The sequence below is a fragment of the Dipodomys ordii genome, unplaced genomic scaffold (genome assembly GCF_000151885.1).
Source record: "Dipodomys ordii isolate 6190 unplaced genomic scaffold, Dord_2.0 Scaffold24, whole genome shotgun sequence".
Lineage (NCBI taxonomy): Eukaryota > Metazoa > Chordata > Mammalia > Rodentia > Heteromyidae > Dipodomys > Dipodomys ordii.
In genome coordinates this window covers 12425900-12440550 of record NW_012267240.1, presented here as the reverse complement: position 1 = coordinate 12440550, position 14651 = coordinate 12425900, and the positions used below count along the sequence as shown (strand labels likewise).

The 14651-nt window shown below is 36.1% G+C and overlaps 1 protein-coding gene across 1 annotated transcript in view; it reads left to right on the top strand.

Annotated features, from left to right (window-relative positions):
• The window catches only part of Malrd1 (MAM and LDL receptor class A domain containing 1), a 504118-nt gene extending 491881 nt beyond the window's left edge, over window positions 1-12237 (top strand). Inside the window, exons 39-40 of the mRNA XM_013014599.1 lie at window positions 8504-8579; window positions 12154-12237. Of these exons, the coding sequence (XP_012870053.1) occupies window positions 8504-8579; window positions 12154-12237 (160 nt within the window). The remainder of the gene's footprint in view (window positions 1-8503; window positions 8580-12153) is intronic.
• Window positions 12238-14651: the final 2414 nt, after the last annotated feature.

The following is a 14651-nucleotide window of genomic DNA, read 5'->3' as shown; positions in this document are numbered from 1 at the left end:
AATGTCATTCCTTCTGATGGAGGCATAGAATTCCATTGTGTATATATACCACATTTTCTTGATCCATTCATCTACTGAGGGGCATCTGGGTTGGTTCCCTATCTTAGCTATGGTAAATAATGCTGCAGTAAACATAGTTGTGCTGGTAGCTTTAGTATGGTCTTGTTTGTGATCATTTGGGTAAATGCCAAAAGTGGGATTGCTGGGTCATAGGAGAGCTCTATGTGGAGTATTTTGAGGAACCTCCATACTACTTTTCAGCAGTGTTTTTAATGCATTGTGTGAAGCATCTTCTAGGTTCCTGTTTTACTGTTTATTTGTCTGCTTGTTTTCTGTGAGCACTGTATTTCCCTGAGTTTGCATATTTCTAGTATATCTGGGATGTGTTCTGCCCATTTGAAGACCCTTTTGGTTTTTATCTTTGGGCAATCTGTTCCTTGTTTTCGTGGTTGACTAGTCATCCAGTGTTCTGTCCCTTTGCTGAGACTTAGTTATCTGGGTTCCGGGCTTATAGAGAAAACTGAGTGAAGATGCAGAATTCAGATGTGCTATGGAGTTATATTGTTAAAATCTATCAGATGAAAGTATTAGAGTTAGCACAGAGAGGGTTAGAGACACGTAGGGTGTTTCCCTGTTGCTTTGCCACCATCTTTCTGGAAGCCAAGATCTTTCTTTTCTGTGAACCTCACTTCATTCATTTGTACTAGGAAAGGAGTGTGGATGGGGTATTTAGAACTATGAGTCCACAGGCCATACTTTAAGAAACATTGGTGCTGTCTATATCCCCAGATAGACCTTCAAATATTGCTTGAATGAGCAATATAATGCTCTCTCAAGTGTATGTATCATCATTGAACATTGTCCTATTGTTAAATGTTGAGGTTGCATCTAGAATTTTTATTATTATTCACAATTTGCAATGAATCTTTGTATAAATGTCTTTGCCTCCTCTAGTTTATAAAGACTAACTCCAAGTAATTTCACTAGGTCAGAAAAGGTTTTTATAATCTCTTTCCAAAGGGACCCTCCTGCTCCACATCTGGTTTACATTAGGTGGTTGTGAATTATGCTAACTGTGCACTTGAGAAGCAGAATGCAGATTGAGCTCTCCTTGGCTGCATTAATTCTCCTCAAGGTTAAGTTCCATGAGCTTGTGTCAGCTCTATTCACACTAATTGCACCCATATTTCTCCGCATGTTACCACTTGAGTGCTTTTGCCACTGAGAGAATGTCTCTGCATTGACAGATTTTGTGGTCAACATATTTATTTCCAGCCTAAATAGAGTGAGGGAAAAATATGGCAGCTGCTATGTCATGTGAATGACTTTAGCATAATTCGGTATCCATATTATTTGGTTGTGTGACCCTTAGATGATTAATTCTTTCCTCCCACTCTGTGGCATTTCTGGTTGTGTTTGCAAACCTCATTCTTCCTGAATTGTTTCCACCCAAACATGTGGTCCTTATGGATTTGAAAATGAAAACTTGAACTCTTAGATAGCTTCTCTCCCTATTTATCTTTCCTTTCAAATTGGCTTATTTCTTGCTTTTTTGCTTCCTTGGCCTAGATTTTTAAGAGTAAAGTCATCTTCTAAGAGTAGAAATTGGTCAATAACATTATTTCCATTTCTTTCTTCTCATGATTTCATCACATCTGTCTTTGTAAGTAGTCATAGAACCAAGCAGTTACAGGCACAACTTATTCTTTAAGTTGATCTAATAAACTCAATTTACTCTTTCTCTTAATATCTTAGGCTACTGTACAATTTCACTCTACCTGCACACTTTGTTTTCCCACAGTTCTAGGGTTTGAACTCAGAACTTTGTGCTTGTTAGACGAAAGCATTATGGAGCTTGGGCCATACCAAAGCCTTTAGCCTGTACATTCATATAACAAATCTAATGTTGTAAGTTCTGTGTTGACTTTTTGAAATCATAAACGTATGAAAATATCCTCCCTGCAGAAGTGTTGTGCTCCAAGATATCAATAAATATTTCTGCTCCCTTCTGTGTTCTACCTTCCCCCATGGAGCATTTGTTCCATGGAGCAAATCTTGTTATGGATTCAGCATAGTATTTGGAAGATAATACTTGAAACTACTAAGTAAAAGCCACTGCTACTTCCTTAAAATGATATCATGTGAGTTTTTACAATATGTTCAAGTCAAAGTGCATTGTACATTGAATAAGAACACAAACTCATTTTGTGTACTATCCATTTGCTTCCTCTGACTCAGTTTGCATTTCCTGTTTTCTAATTGCCTCTCTCTAACTTTGTACAAATTTCTCACTTGTTTTGTGGTATTTCATTGTGCTTACTTTATTTTTTCAAAATGCTATAAATTTAGATTATGAAAAGACCAAGATAGGGTCGAGATTTTAAGTAAGTTTCCTTAATTACTGTCTACTCAAGTAGACTAAAAATGGTCAGAATCTGGGTATAAAATAAAACTTTTGTGATATTTGGGGACAAGAAAGCTGATATATATATGTATATATGTGTGTATGTATATATATGACAACTCATATATCAGCTGATATATATTATATATAATATTTTATATATATTAGTATATATCTGAAGGCTGATATGTATCAGCTGATACATAATTATATATTATATATTCATATTATATATGTATACATATGTGTATATATGTTTATATGTGTATGTATGTATATACACATATATACATATGTGCATAGATACATATGTATAGATACATATATGTATTATATATATAATATATAATTCAACACTGAGAGTTGCCCAGGAGAAACACTGCACAGATCTCTACCCATGACTACAAGTTAAAAATAAAAATCATATTAAGTGAAGTAGGCCATGCCCAAAGAAACATAGGTCCCATGGTTTCCCCTATCTGCAATAACTAGTATATGTCTAGGACAATCAGAAAAGGTCAAAAGCTATATACATATGACCATATAAGATGATGTTAAGCAAAATGAACCCCAAGATAGGGACATAAGAAGTTATTTGTCGCTGTTGTTTTTATATATATATATATTTTATTTTATTTGTGAAGATACTGTACAGAGGGGTTACAATTACATGGGCAGGATAATGCGTACATTTCTTACCAAGCATTGCAGCCTCCTCCTTTTGTTTACCCTTCACATCCCTTCCCAGCCTCCCCCCTCCCCCCCAATCCCAATCTTTCTCCTTCCCCCCCTTCCCCCCCCCCCCGCACCAACGTTATAAAGCTCGTTTTGGACATGACAACTTGTACTTCTCATTGTTGCAACAGGTCCACCTGTATCTTTAAACAACTGGTTTTCCCCCATCTCCTCCTCAAGTTATACTGACATCAAATATAGTGAAAGCAGGGGTTATACTGTGGGGGAGGGACATACAAAGCAACAAAGAGATAATCTTATAAGTGCATTAGAAACACATGCATGAAAGAAAAAAAACATTAAGATACATATCTAAGGGTTCAATTTCCTGACATCACATTATCTGACTTTTTCCGCTTGACTCATAGATATACTAGATATTGCAAATAAGGGAAACCATGGGACCTATGTTTCTTTGGGCCTGGCTTACTTCACTTAATATAATTTTTTCCAAGTTTTTCCATTTCCTAACAAATGGGGCAATGTCATTCTTTCTGATGGAGGCATAGAATTCCATTGTGTATATATACCACATTTTCTTGATCCATTCATCTACTGAGGGGCATCTGGGTTGGTTCCATATCTTAGCTATGGTAAATAATGCTGCAATAAACATAGTTGTGCTGGTAGCTTTAGTGTGGTCTTGTTTGTAATCGCTGTTGTTTTTAATGTACTTATAATGTACTATGTGATTTTTTTGTTTCTTTTGTATGTTCTTCCCCCATGGTATAACCCCTGTTTACACTGTATTTGATTCTGGTACCCTGCATCTTGTATATACATTTTTCTGATTTGGGGAGGGGAAGGAAAATAACAAAATGCTAAAACAAGGATATAGGTCGACCCATTGTAACAATGAGAGGTACAAGACACTAGGTTGAAAATGAACTTTACAACTTGGGGGGGGAGGGAGAAGGAGTTGTGGAGGTAAGGAGGGGGTAACAATGCCCGATAGGAAATGTACTCATTACCTTACTCATGTAACTATAACTCCTCTGTACAGTATCTTTACGATAAATATATATATTAAAAATAAACAAAATAGAAAACTAAAACAAAAATATTTTCCTAGGTTAAAAAAGCAGAAAGTAAAAAAAAAAAAATAAAAGAAAGCCAGAAGGCTATTGCTTATTGATTTTTTTGTGATCAAACAAGGAAAATACATGATTAATAACACCCTTTTTAAAAGAAAACAAACATTTCTAAGACCTCTTCTTAGCAGAGAGAAATGTGCCCAAGAAATATTTAAATCAGTTTTTATATTATATTTTCCTTTATCTGAAAGATTAGCATATTCAGAAGGCTTTGTACTCCTTAAATCTCACAACTGGAAACCTTTGGGGAAACTGAATTGAAGAATTCAGGATAACAGAGTTGGAAATGAGAGTATAGAACTGAGATTTACTTCTCTGGGACACCCCCCAGATACAACATTAATCAGACACAACCAAATTAAATACAATAAACATAACACTCAGAATAAATGAATTCTACTTCCACCTGGGGACGCGTTCTACTTCATTATTTAGATATATTCTGGCAAAACTGTCACATACACTTTCATGGATAGAAAACATCTTTCATCCAGAGTAACAAATGAAATACTTCACAGCCAAAAAAAAAAATCCCCCAACATTCAGGTATGTACACATGAATGTTCCATACTCCCCACACACTGGATAGTACCTTACCTTACAAAGAGAAGAGATATTATAAATTAAGCCCTACCATCCAGAGATTCCCAAAACTTGGAGCAATATCTTTGATCTGGTAAACCTAAAAGTTGTTGGTGGGTAATAATACAACTTGAAGTACAATGGATTTACAGTTACTCACCTTCAGTTACCCATATAGTGACCCTCCATCTTTAATTACAACTCCACATTCTAGCCCTCGGGGGCCATCCACTTTCATTAGAATCACTCCCTCACATCAGCGCCTTCATTTGCATTCTCATTTTAATAGAAAAATACTTTTAAAATATTTAAAACCGGGGCTGGGAAGGTGGCTCAGTGGTAGAGCGCTTGTCTTGCATGCTCAAGACCCTGGGTTCGATTCCTCAGCACCACATAAGCAAAAAGAAAAAAGCCAGAAGTGGCGCTGCGGCCCAAGTGGTAGAGTGCTAGCCTTGAGCTGAAGAGCTGAGGGACAGCGCCCAGGCCCAGAGTTCAGGCCCCACAACCGGACCCCCCCAAAAAATATTAAAAACCCTCTCAGTAAGATCAATAAGAAAAAAAAGCCTGGGATTTTTATCCATTTATCTGACTTTTGCCTGTCACTCTAGGTTTGACTACCTAGGGTCCCAGTAGTCCCAATGCCAAGTAGCATTGCGTCATATCATGATCTTTTGTGTTCCTGTCCAACTTTTACCAGTTGAGTTCTCAGCTTGTCTCTTCGGTTTCTAGTCATCTTCCTGGCTTTTGGACCATCTGTCCTGTCTAGGCCGATGGTTTGGGTTTTCTCTTGCTTCCTGATTTCATGCCTGATTTCAGCTGAGATTAATTTTTTTTATCCCATGGTGCCTTTGGCTATCCCGTATTTACATAATTCCTAATTCCCATTCTGTGTTGGTACTCTCTACCTCATGTTCAATCTTTCCTGGACCAGCTATTGCTTTGGCATTTTGACACATTTCACAGCTGCTCTTTATTTTCTTCCGGGTCTCCAGCTGGAGACCAGCGTTGCCTCGATGTTCACCTCATCTGTACCATTTACAGAGCTTACTGCTCTGAAAACATACTGAATAGTCTTAGAAGAAGTTAAGGTAAAGCGTCAAAAAATAAGTCCTGTTTAACTAGAGAAACACCTATATATTCCATTAGTAGTTAAGGAATTAATAGATCCTTGCTGACTTAATTTAAGGGTTTACCTATAACTTTTTTTTTCAAATTATAACCTATAAAAATGTTACATGTGGCCTTATTCATCCTAAATCAAATTGCAGCCCTAGAGAGTGTGAAATATTTAAGCTGTTATGTATTTAAACCAATTGTTTGAAAACAGTGAGAATAACAGCACTTGCAAGATACATTCCCCAGGCAAAATGTCTTGCCAGCCAAACAGAATGGGCCAGATGAGGCTTTTCAGCCCAGCAGTGCAGTGACTTCTTAGAAAAGACCATAAAGATCATGTGTTTTCAGTAAATGACAACTGAAAGTCATGCTTCTGAACATTTCTTTTCAAAACACAGATCAGTGAGCACTTCCTCTTTGCTATGTTTTCAAATTTAGAGGTTCTTACTAATAAACTTGTTAATTAAATTATATACTCTGATTAGGCAAAAATATTCAGGCATTATGCATTTTTTCTTCCTGTTTGGCCTGAAGACACTGGCAGTCATCCCAGGATCACTCTTATATTCTCCATCGTGTGTGAGTGTAAGTGTGGTTGTCCACACATTTGTGTATGACCATCCCTTCAATGTGTCACAGAGTGCATTTAGTTACCTCTTATATTATTGTTGTTTCTAAGATAGGTCTGTTTTCTTCATCAATTATAACCAAAGATTCCTAGGCTGCCTATTTTTGATCATGTGTTTTTTTAAACATCAAAAGAAAATGATCAATTTAGGAAATCAACTTAGTAGATCATACAGATAAAATCAAATGTAAGATTTGCAACATAGGTCCTTTGTGATTTTCCTAAAAGGAAGTACTAACTTAAAAGGCTTTTTTAAGCATCCAAATGTAACTTTGCTGATTGAAATCCTCATGACTATGTCACCTGTTCTACAATTCTCTGCAGCACTTTTATAAAAAAAATGGTCTTCAGAAAGTGGGAGAAAATGAGGGAAGAGGTGACACTGTTCAAAAAGAAATGTACTTATTACCTGATTTACCTGGTTTATGTAACCATAACCCCTCTGTCCATCATCTTTACAATAACAATTTTTTAAAAGGTAATGGTCTTCAGGAAGGGTGGTTTGGTAGTTTAGAAATCTAAAGGACTCCAAGATGGAATTCTTTGGGACCAGCTCAGATTCATATTACATTGTTCTCTGTGATGGTGCATTGTTTGAATTACTTGAGAAATATTTAATATTTTAAGAAATCAATATTGGAATCCACTCATACCACTTTTATTTTTCTGGTTTTTTTTATCTTATCTCTCAAAGTTCAAATTACATTTGCTTTTAAGACTTTGGTTGAATTGAGATTCCACCTCACCCCAGTTAGAATGGCTATAATCAAGACCTAATAACAACAGATGTTGGAGGGGATGTGGCCAAAAGGGAACCCTTTTGGTGGGAGTGTAAACTTGTTCAAGCACTTTGGAAAGCAGTATGGAGGTTCCTCAGAAGACTCCACATAGAGCTCCCCTATGACCCAGCAATCCCACTTTTAGGCATTTACCCAAATGATCACAAACAAGGCCATACTAAAGCTACCAGCACAACTATGTTTATTGCAGCATTATTTACCATAGCTATGATATGGAACCAACCCAGATGCCCCTCAGTAGATGAATGGATCAAGAAAATGTGATATATATATATATGTATATATACATACATACATACATATATATATACACACATATATACATAGTGGAATTCTATGCTTCCATCAGAAAGAATGACATTGCCTCATTTGTTAGGAAATGGAAAGACTTGGAAAAAATTATATTAAGTGAAGTAAACCAGACTCAAAGAAACACAGGTCCTATGGTTTTCCTTATTAGCAATAACTAGTATAAGTCGAGAATAAGCAGAAAAGGTCAAAAGCTATGTACATATAAGATGATGTAAAGTGAAATGAACCCCAAGATAGGGACACAACTTGTTTTTTTCTTTCTTGATATTGTTTTTAATGTATCTAAAATGTACTGTGTGATTTTTTGTTTGTTTCTCTGGTATGTTCTTTTTCCCCCATGGTATAATCCCTGTTTTCACTGTATTTGATGTTGGTGCCCCGCATCTTGTATATACATTTTTTCTATTTTGGGGAGGAGAAGGGAAATAACAAAATGCTAAAACAAGGATTCAGGTTGATCCATTGTAACAATGAGATGTGCAAGACACTATGTAGAAAAATGAACTTTACAACTTGGTGGGGGAAGGGAGAGGGAAAGGATGGTAGGGGAAAATCAAAAGAGGAGGTAACAATGCTCAATAAAAAATGTACTCATAACCTTACAAATGTAACTGTAACCCCTCTGAACACTATTTTTAAAATAAAAACATTTTTAAAAAGAACATGGTTGATGTCCTGAAACAAAAATGTTTACTTGTGGTAATACATTCATGGAAAATAAATTGTACAGGCTAGACAGTGTGTCTCCCAATGGTCGGTACCATCAATGACCTGAAAATGTACTATGGTACATTTCAATTCTTACTTATTGCCTTTTCTTTCTGGCTTTAAGGAAAACTGAGAGAAGTGGTAACTGTGCCTTTGTCAACCCTGTTTATGGGAACTGGAACAACCCAGAGCAAATTGAGGTAAGTTGTGGTGGTGAGCTGCATTGTTTCACAAACAGACACACACACACAGCCACACACAACCATAAGCACAACCACCAACTAGTTTCCCTTGGGTATATCCTCCATTATGCTAAGAGAAACATTCTAATGGAGTTATTTCAACTCAAGGTAGAATAGATTTCTGCTCAATAAATGGTCAGTGAGAAATTTTCATTTCAGGAAGTTCTAGTCCTCTTGGAAAATCAGTTCAGTGTTAAATCGGTCTATGCTCACTGTTCAGACTCAAAGAGAATTGATAAATCTAAAAAATACAAGTTTAACCTCCTATATTAGTCAGTTATTCACTATACTTTCTTACTGAATATACTACACATTTTACTTTCAAAAGACTAAAAGGAGAATGGTGTTCTGTGTTCTCTTTAAATTTAGGTATGGGTTGGAAGATAACTTAGAAGAGGGCAATTATAGATAAAATGTATTTTGGGGTGCCACACCTGATCAATGAAATAACACGTAGGCTAAAGTGTAACTATCAAAGAAAAAATTTCCTCTTAACTTCTTATTAATTCTTCCCAGCATTATTGATATATAGTGACAAAGATGTATACTTAAGTTATATAATGTGATTCCTTACACACACACACACACACACACATACACATATTGAAAAGTGGCCACCACAATCAAACAAATTAATACATCCATCATCTCACCTGCTTTCTGTTCATGTGCATGGTGGGAACATTTGTGATATATTCTCCCAGCAAATCTTAGGGTATTGCATTATGAACTATAATGAGAATTCTGGAATGTGTTCATCCTGAATATTTGAAGCATTATATCCTTTGAAAAATATCATATACATTTCATAGGTTAAGTATATATATATATATATATATATATATATATTACATATACATGTATGTAGCATATATATGTAAGCATTCATTAACTATGAAATGAGTTTAGTCCTAGACATGAGAGTTCCCAAACATCTGACTTTAGAAATATGTCCTGTTATAAAGCTGATTATATAGAAAGCTAAAGCATTTTCTCCATAATCACTTTTAAATGAAAAGAAGCTAAGTTTATTTTTTAAATTTTGTTACTCTTGACATTGAAAATTAGTGGTAAGGTAGCAAATTCGTAGCTTCAAAGCTTGTAACATATGGTTGAAGTCTGATACAACCTTTGGCATCTGTGTTTATTTCCACATTTTTCCATCATGATGTAATACACTCAATTTTTGACAATTTTTGTTATAAATGAGAATTAGGAGGTTCTTCTGTTGACAGAAAGAATCTGGATAATCTGTCAAGTAAATCAAGACCTGAAGCATAAATAAAAACATATCCCTAACTAATAGGTCATAAATAAGTATAGACACAGTATTTAATTATTAGGAAGATGTAATAAATTAGGAAAATATAATCAAAACCAACTTTAAATGTTTTCACTACAGAAAAGAAGATGTAAACTTTGTGTCTTCAATGTAAGTTTACTTATTATCTGATAGATAATATGCAGTAAGCTGAAATGTTTTAGATCTGAAAATTTTATGTATTATCACACAAAGTTACAGTCATTAAAAAAACTGTCTAGGAAGGTGTGATGTATTGTTTTTTCTTTTCCTGAGAACTCAGCTTCTGTGAAGTTTAGAGCCATGTTTCTTGGCACACAAAGGAAGAGGTCAAAAATCAAAGATTCCTCCTCTTTCAACATGCTTACAGCTGGTTTTCACCATGGATACATATGTTGGAGCAATTGACGTCTCCAGGAAAAGTGCAGAGTGATTGCTTTCTACTTTCTGACAAAAGAACAATTGCTCCTTTTTCATGGGCCTTTTCCATAGTCCTTTTTCCTTTTATTAAGATTAACTGGAGAATCTGTCATGTCAGATCTCCTGATCTTCCTTGTTTTGATTTCTATTTTTTCCACAAGAATGTCTTTTACATTAATTAAACTAAGCCTATGTTTTCTGACATCATCACAAATACTGCAAATATTATCTGAAGAACTCTTTCAGAAAACTCATACTCTGCTATTGACACTCAACTCGCTGATGCACCATCAGCATTAACAACCATCAAGCCATCTTTCAATTCTCCTCCCACGTGTCTCCTCCACTCTCTGGAAGATTTTATTTATTTATTTATTTATTTTTTTTGTCGGTCGTGGGGCTTGAACTCTGGGCCTGGGCGCTGTCCCTCAGCTCTTCAGCTCAAGGCGAGCGCTCTACCACTTGAGCTACAGCGCCACTTCCGGTTTTCTGGTGGTTTATTGGAGATAGGAGTCTCACGGTCTTTCCTGCCCGGGCTGGCTTTGAACCACGATCCTCAGATCTCAGCCTCCTGAGTAGCTAGGATTGCAGGCGTGAGCCACCAGCGCCCGGCTTCTCTGGAAGATTTTAAAGCATATACCAGTTATTATTTTACTTCAACGTTGAAGATTAGTAGTATCTTTAATGGATTAAATACTTTAAAGGAATATAACCACAATATCATACCAGATATTTAGCAATAATCTCTTGATGCCATCCAATAATTAGTGTTCAACCTACTCCAACTGTCTAACAGGTAAGGCGAAATTTTAGATCTAAGTTTGTGTTGCTTTTACATTTTCAAACTCAGAATATGTAAAAAGCATGTGCACCTGGATTTGTAGCTGTATCTCTTAAGTTACTTTAATACAGTTGTCTGATTTCTTTTTTCTTTGCAAACAATATATTTATTAAAGAAATGTTTAACTGAAACCCTCTGTACAACTACTTGAAGATAATGAAAATAAGCAATTTTTGGGGGGGGTCCGGTCATGGGGCCTGAACTCTGGGCCTGGGCACTGTCCCTCAGCTCTTCAGCTCAAGACTAGCGCTCTACCACTTGAGCCACAGTGCCACTTCCGGCTTGTTTCTTTTTGCTTATGTGGTGCTGAGGAATCAAACCCAGGGCCTCAGGCATGCAAGGCAAGCGCTCTACAACTGAGCCACCTTCCCAGCCCCACAAAATAAGCAAATTTTTTAACTGTATTTTTTTGTCTTTTCTTTTTTGGTACTGGGGATCGAACCCAGGATGTTGTACTTGCTAGGCAAGCGCTTTGCCACTGAGCTACATCCCAGCCCAAAATAAGCAAATTTTTATTGAAACACACACACACAACAAGAAATCAGTTTGTCATCCAGAACTTCATGTATGTTAGACTTGCCAAAATACTTAGTGATGATTCTGTCAGCTTAGAGTTGTTGGATTTCTTTCATGATTTTGCTTTGTTTAGCCTAACTATATTAATACAGTGGGCTGAGTAGAATCAGAGAAAGGGAAACTCAACATAATGTGGTGGAATCCACTGCATTCCTTGCATCCTATCATTCCTTCATGCTCCATTGGTGCCCCAGTCCAGAGGCCCTGGCAAGGAGGACCAAGATCTCTGTCAGAGATACAGATGCCACATACTGGAGACACGAGGGAAAGTCTCAAGGGATGCACTAGCTATTTCTCCTGTGGAAATCTGTTAGAGCTTACTGTGTGATCTCACAGACGTATCTTATTTCAGTGCCTAAAATCCTAACCTTTTAAATGTGCATTTCCCTTTTTAGAATTCTGTGTACTCCTTCTCAAATCCGTTTTATGGAACATCACCTGGGAACTTGGAAATCATGTCTCATCATCCCAAATCATAGCATCAAGATCAAGCCTAATCCGATATGTGCTGTTTACAGAAAATGCCAATCTTCAAGCTGATCTTGGACGATAGTAAAAAATAAAAGGAGAGCTTCGAAATGCTAGCATAATTACATTTATAAAAAATCCTTACTACATAGTTTAAATGTTCTCACAGAACTAGAATCAGTTCTTTATCTTCATTGAATCTCTAGATATGTTAATAAAGGCTTCTACTGAACCAACTTGCTTTCCTTTGTTTTTTTTTCAGTTTATTTCTTAAACTGATGTATCAAATGGCTTCAGAACCTTAATGTAAAGTACTTTTTAAATGTTTTTTTTTTTTTTTTTTACTTAGAGCTTACAAGCAAGGATGAGTTAACTTGTTGTGCAACTAGGAAAATTAGATAAATCCTGGTCATTGTTATCAGCACAACTGTAGCAAAAGTTATTTTCCATATTTTGGATACTATGGAGGAATTGATCCCAAACATACCTTTTTCCAATGATTGCATAACTAATATTCATAGATATTACATAATGCTCGGATGTGATAGAAGAGATGATATATAGATATAAAATAAGATAAGCATTGGGTTACAAAAAAACTAAAGCTATCTTATATGTTTTAAATAACATACCAGTTATAACATACCAGTTTAACTATTGTGAAAGCTCTGTAACCCCAACAAGAATGTTGGTTGTTCACATCTCGGCTCCCACACTCTGAAGCTCATTTCCCCACGCTGTAGATGCTAGCTAACAAGCTGCAGCTTCACTATGTGCACAACAAAATTTAGAGACAGGGAAAGTCTTTCCGTGTGTCCTGCTTTCCCATCTAAGAAAATGTTTCCCAGGATGAACATGGAGTAACCACTTCCCAAGATGCATTTCCAGAAACCATTGACAAATAGAGATTTCATTGTCAAACTTATTATAGCTTTGTGATTCTTAAAGGTTCTCCTTTTCTTTCTTTTTTTATCAGCATGCAAAATGTTTCTAATTGCTAATACATTTAGAAAAAATGGTTCATATCTAAAACAAATGAAATCAAATGTCAAGCTCCATAAATAACTAATCACAAGTGGAAAAGGCACTTCTTTCAATAGCAGTCACTTTATATAATCTCAATGAAACTAGGTATGTGTCATGTCTGGAATTAACATTATAACTATGAATATGTTAATATATGCATGAAAATAAAAGATTATAATATATAAGGATGCACTTTAAAAGCTCACACTAAACTGGGTGCCAATGGCTAACGAACACTCCTAGCTACTCAGAAGGCTGAGATCTGAGGATTGCAGTTTGAAGCCAGCCCGGGCAGGAAACTCCATGAGACTCGTATCTCCAATAAACACCTCAGAAAAGGCTGGAAGTGACACTGTGGCTCAAGTGGTAGAGCCCTAGTCTTGAGCACAAAGAAGCTCAGGGAGAGTGCCCAGGCCCTGAGTTCAAGACCCAGAACTAGCATGCGAAAAACAAAAAACCTCACACTGATGTATACCATTAAACATTCTGAAGAGTGAACCGCTCTGAAGAACACATTTTCTTTCTCAAATGTGAAAGAAATAATAAAGAGATGTTTATTCTCCTAGTTTTTGAAACATTTGCTTGTTTATTTAGGTATGCTTTTGGCAAGTTGAAAAACAACTTCCTTAGAGATCATAACGGGTATAAAGCTTTTTTACTTGGAAGTGGTCTTAGGAAATTAGCATAATTACCTGCTGTCAACATAATCTTGAGCTAATGAAAGGGATGCCAACGTAGTATATCCAGAAAATTAAATCGGATTTCTTTATCTGCTTATTTTTAAGAATAGATACTAGGTTTTCGACAAAGCATCTTGTACATTTCATTGTTGCAATGGGTCTGCCTGTATCATTTCAAATTTTTGATTTTTTCCCTTCCCCTCCACAAATTATACCAACATCAAATAAAGTGAAAGGAGGGCCATACAAAGCAACAAAGAAATCATCTTATAAATATGTTAGAAACAACAGAAAGAAAGAAAAACCACTTGAGTCCTTATCTTTGGGTTCATTTGGCCTAACATCAACTTATCTGACCTTTTCTGTTTGACTCAGACATATACTAATTATTATAAATTAGGAAAACCATGAGACCTATGTTTCTTTGGGCCTGGCTTACTTCACTTAATAGAATTTTTTCCAAGTCTTTCCATTTCCTAACAAATTGGGCAATGTCATTCTTTCTGGTGGAGGCATAGAATTCCATTGTGTGTATAGACCACATTTTCTTGATCCATACATCTACTGAGGGGCATCTGGGTTGGTTCCATATCTTAGCTATGGTAAATAATGCTGCAATAAACATAGTGCTGGTAGCTTTAGTATGGTCTTGTTTGTGATCATTTGGGTAAATGCCCAAAAGTGGGATTGCTGGGTCATAGGGGAGCTCTATGTGGAGT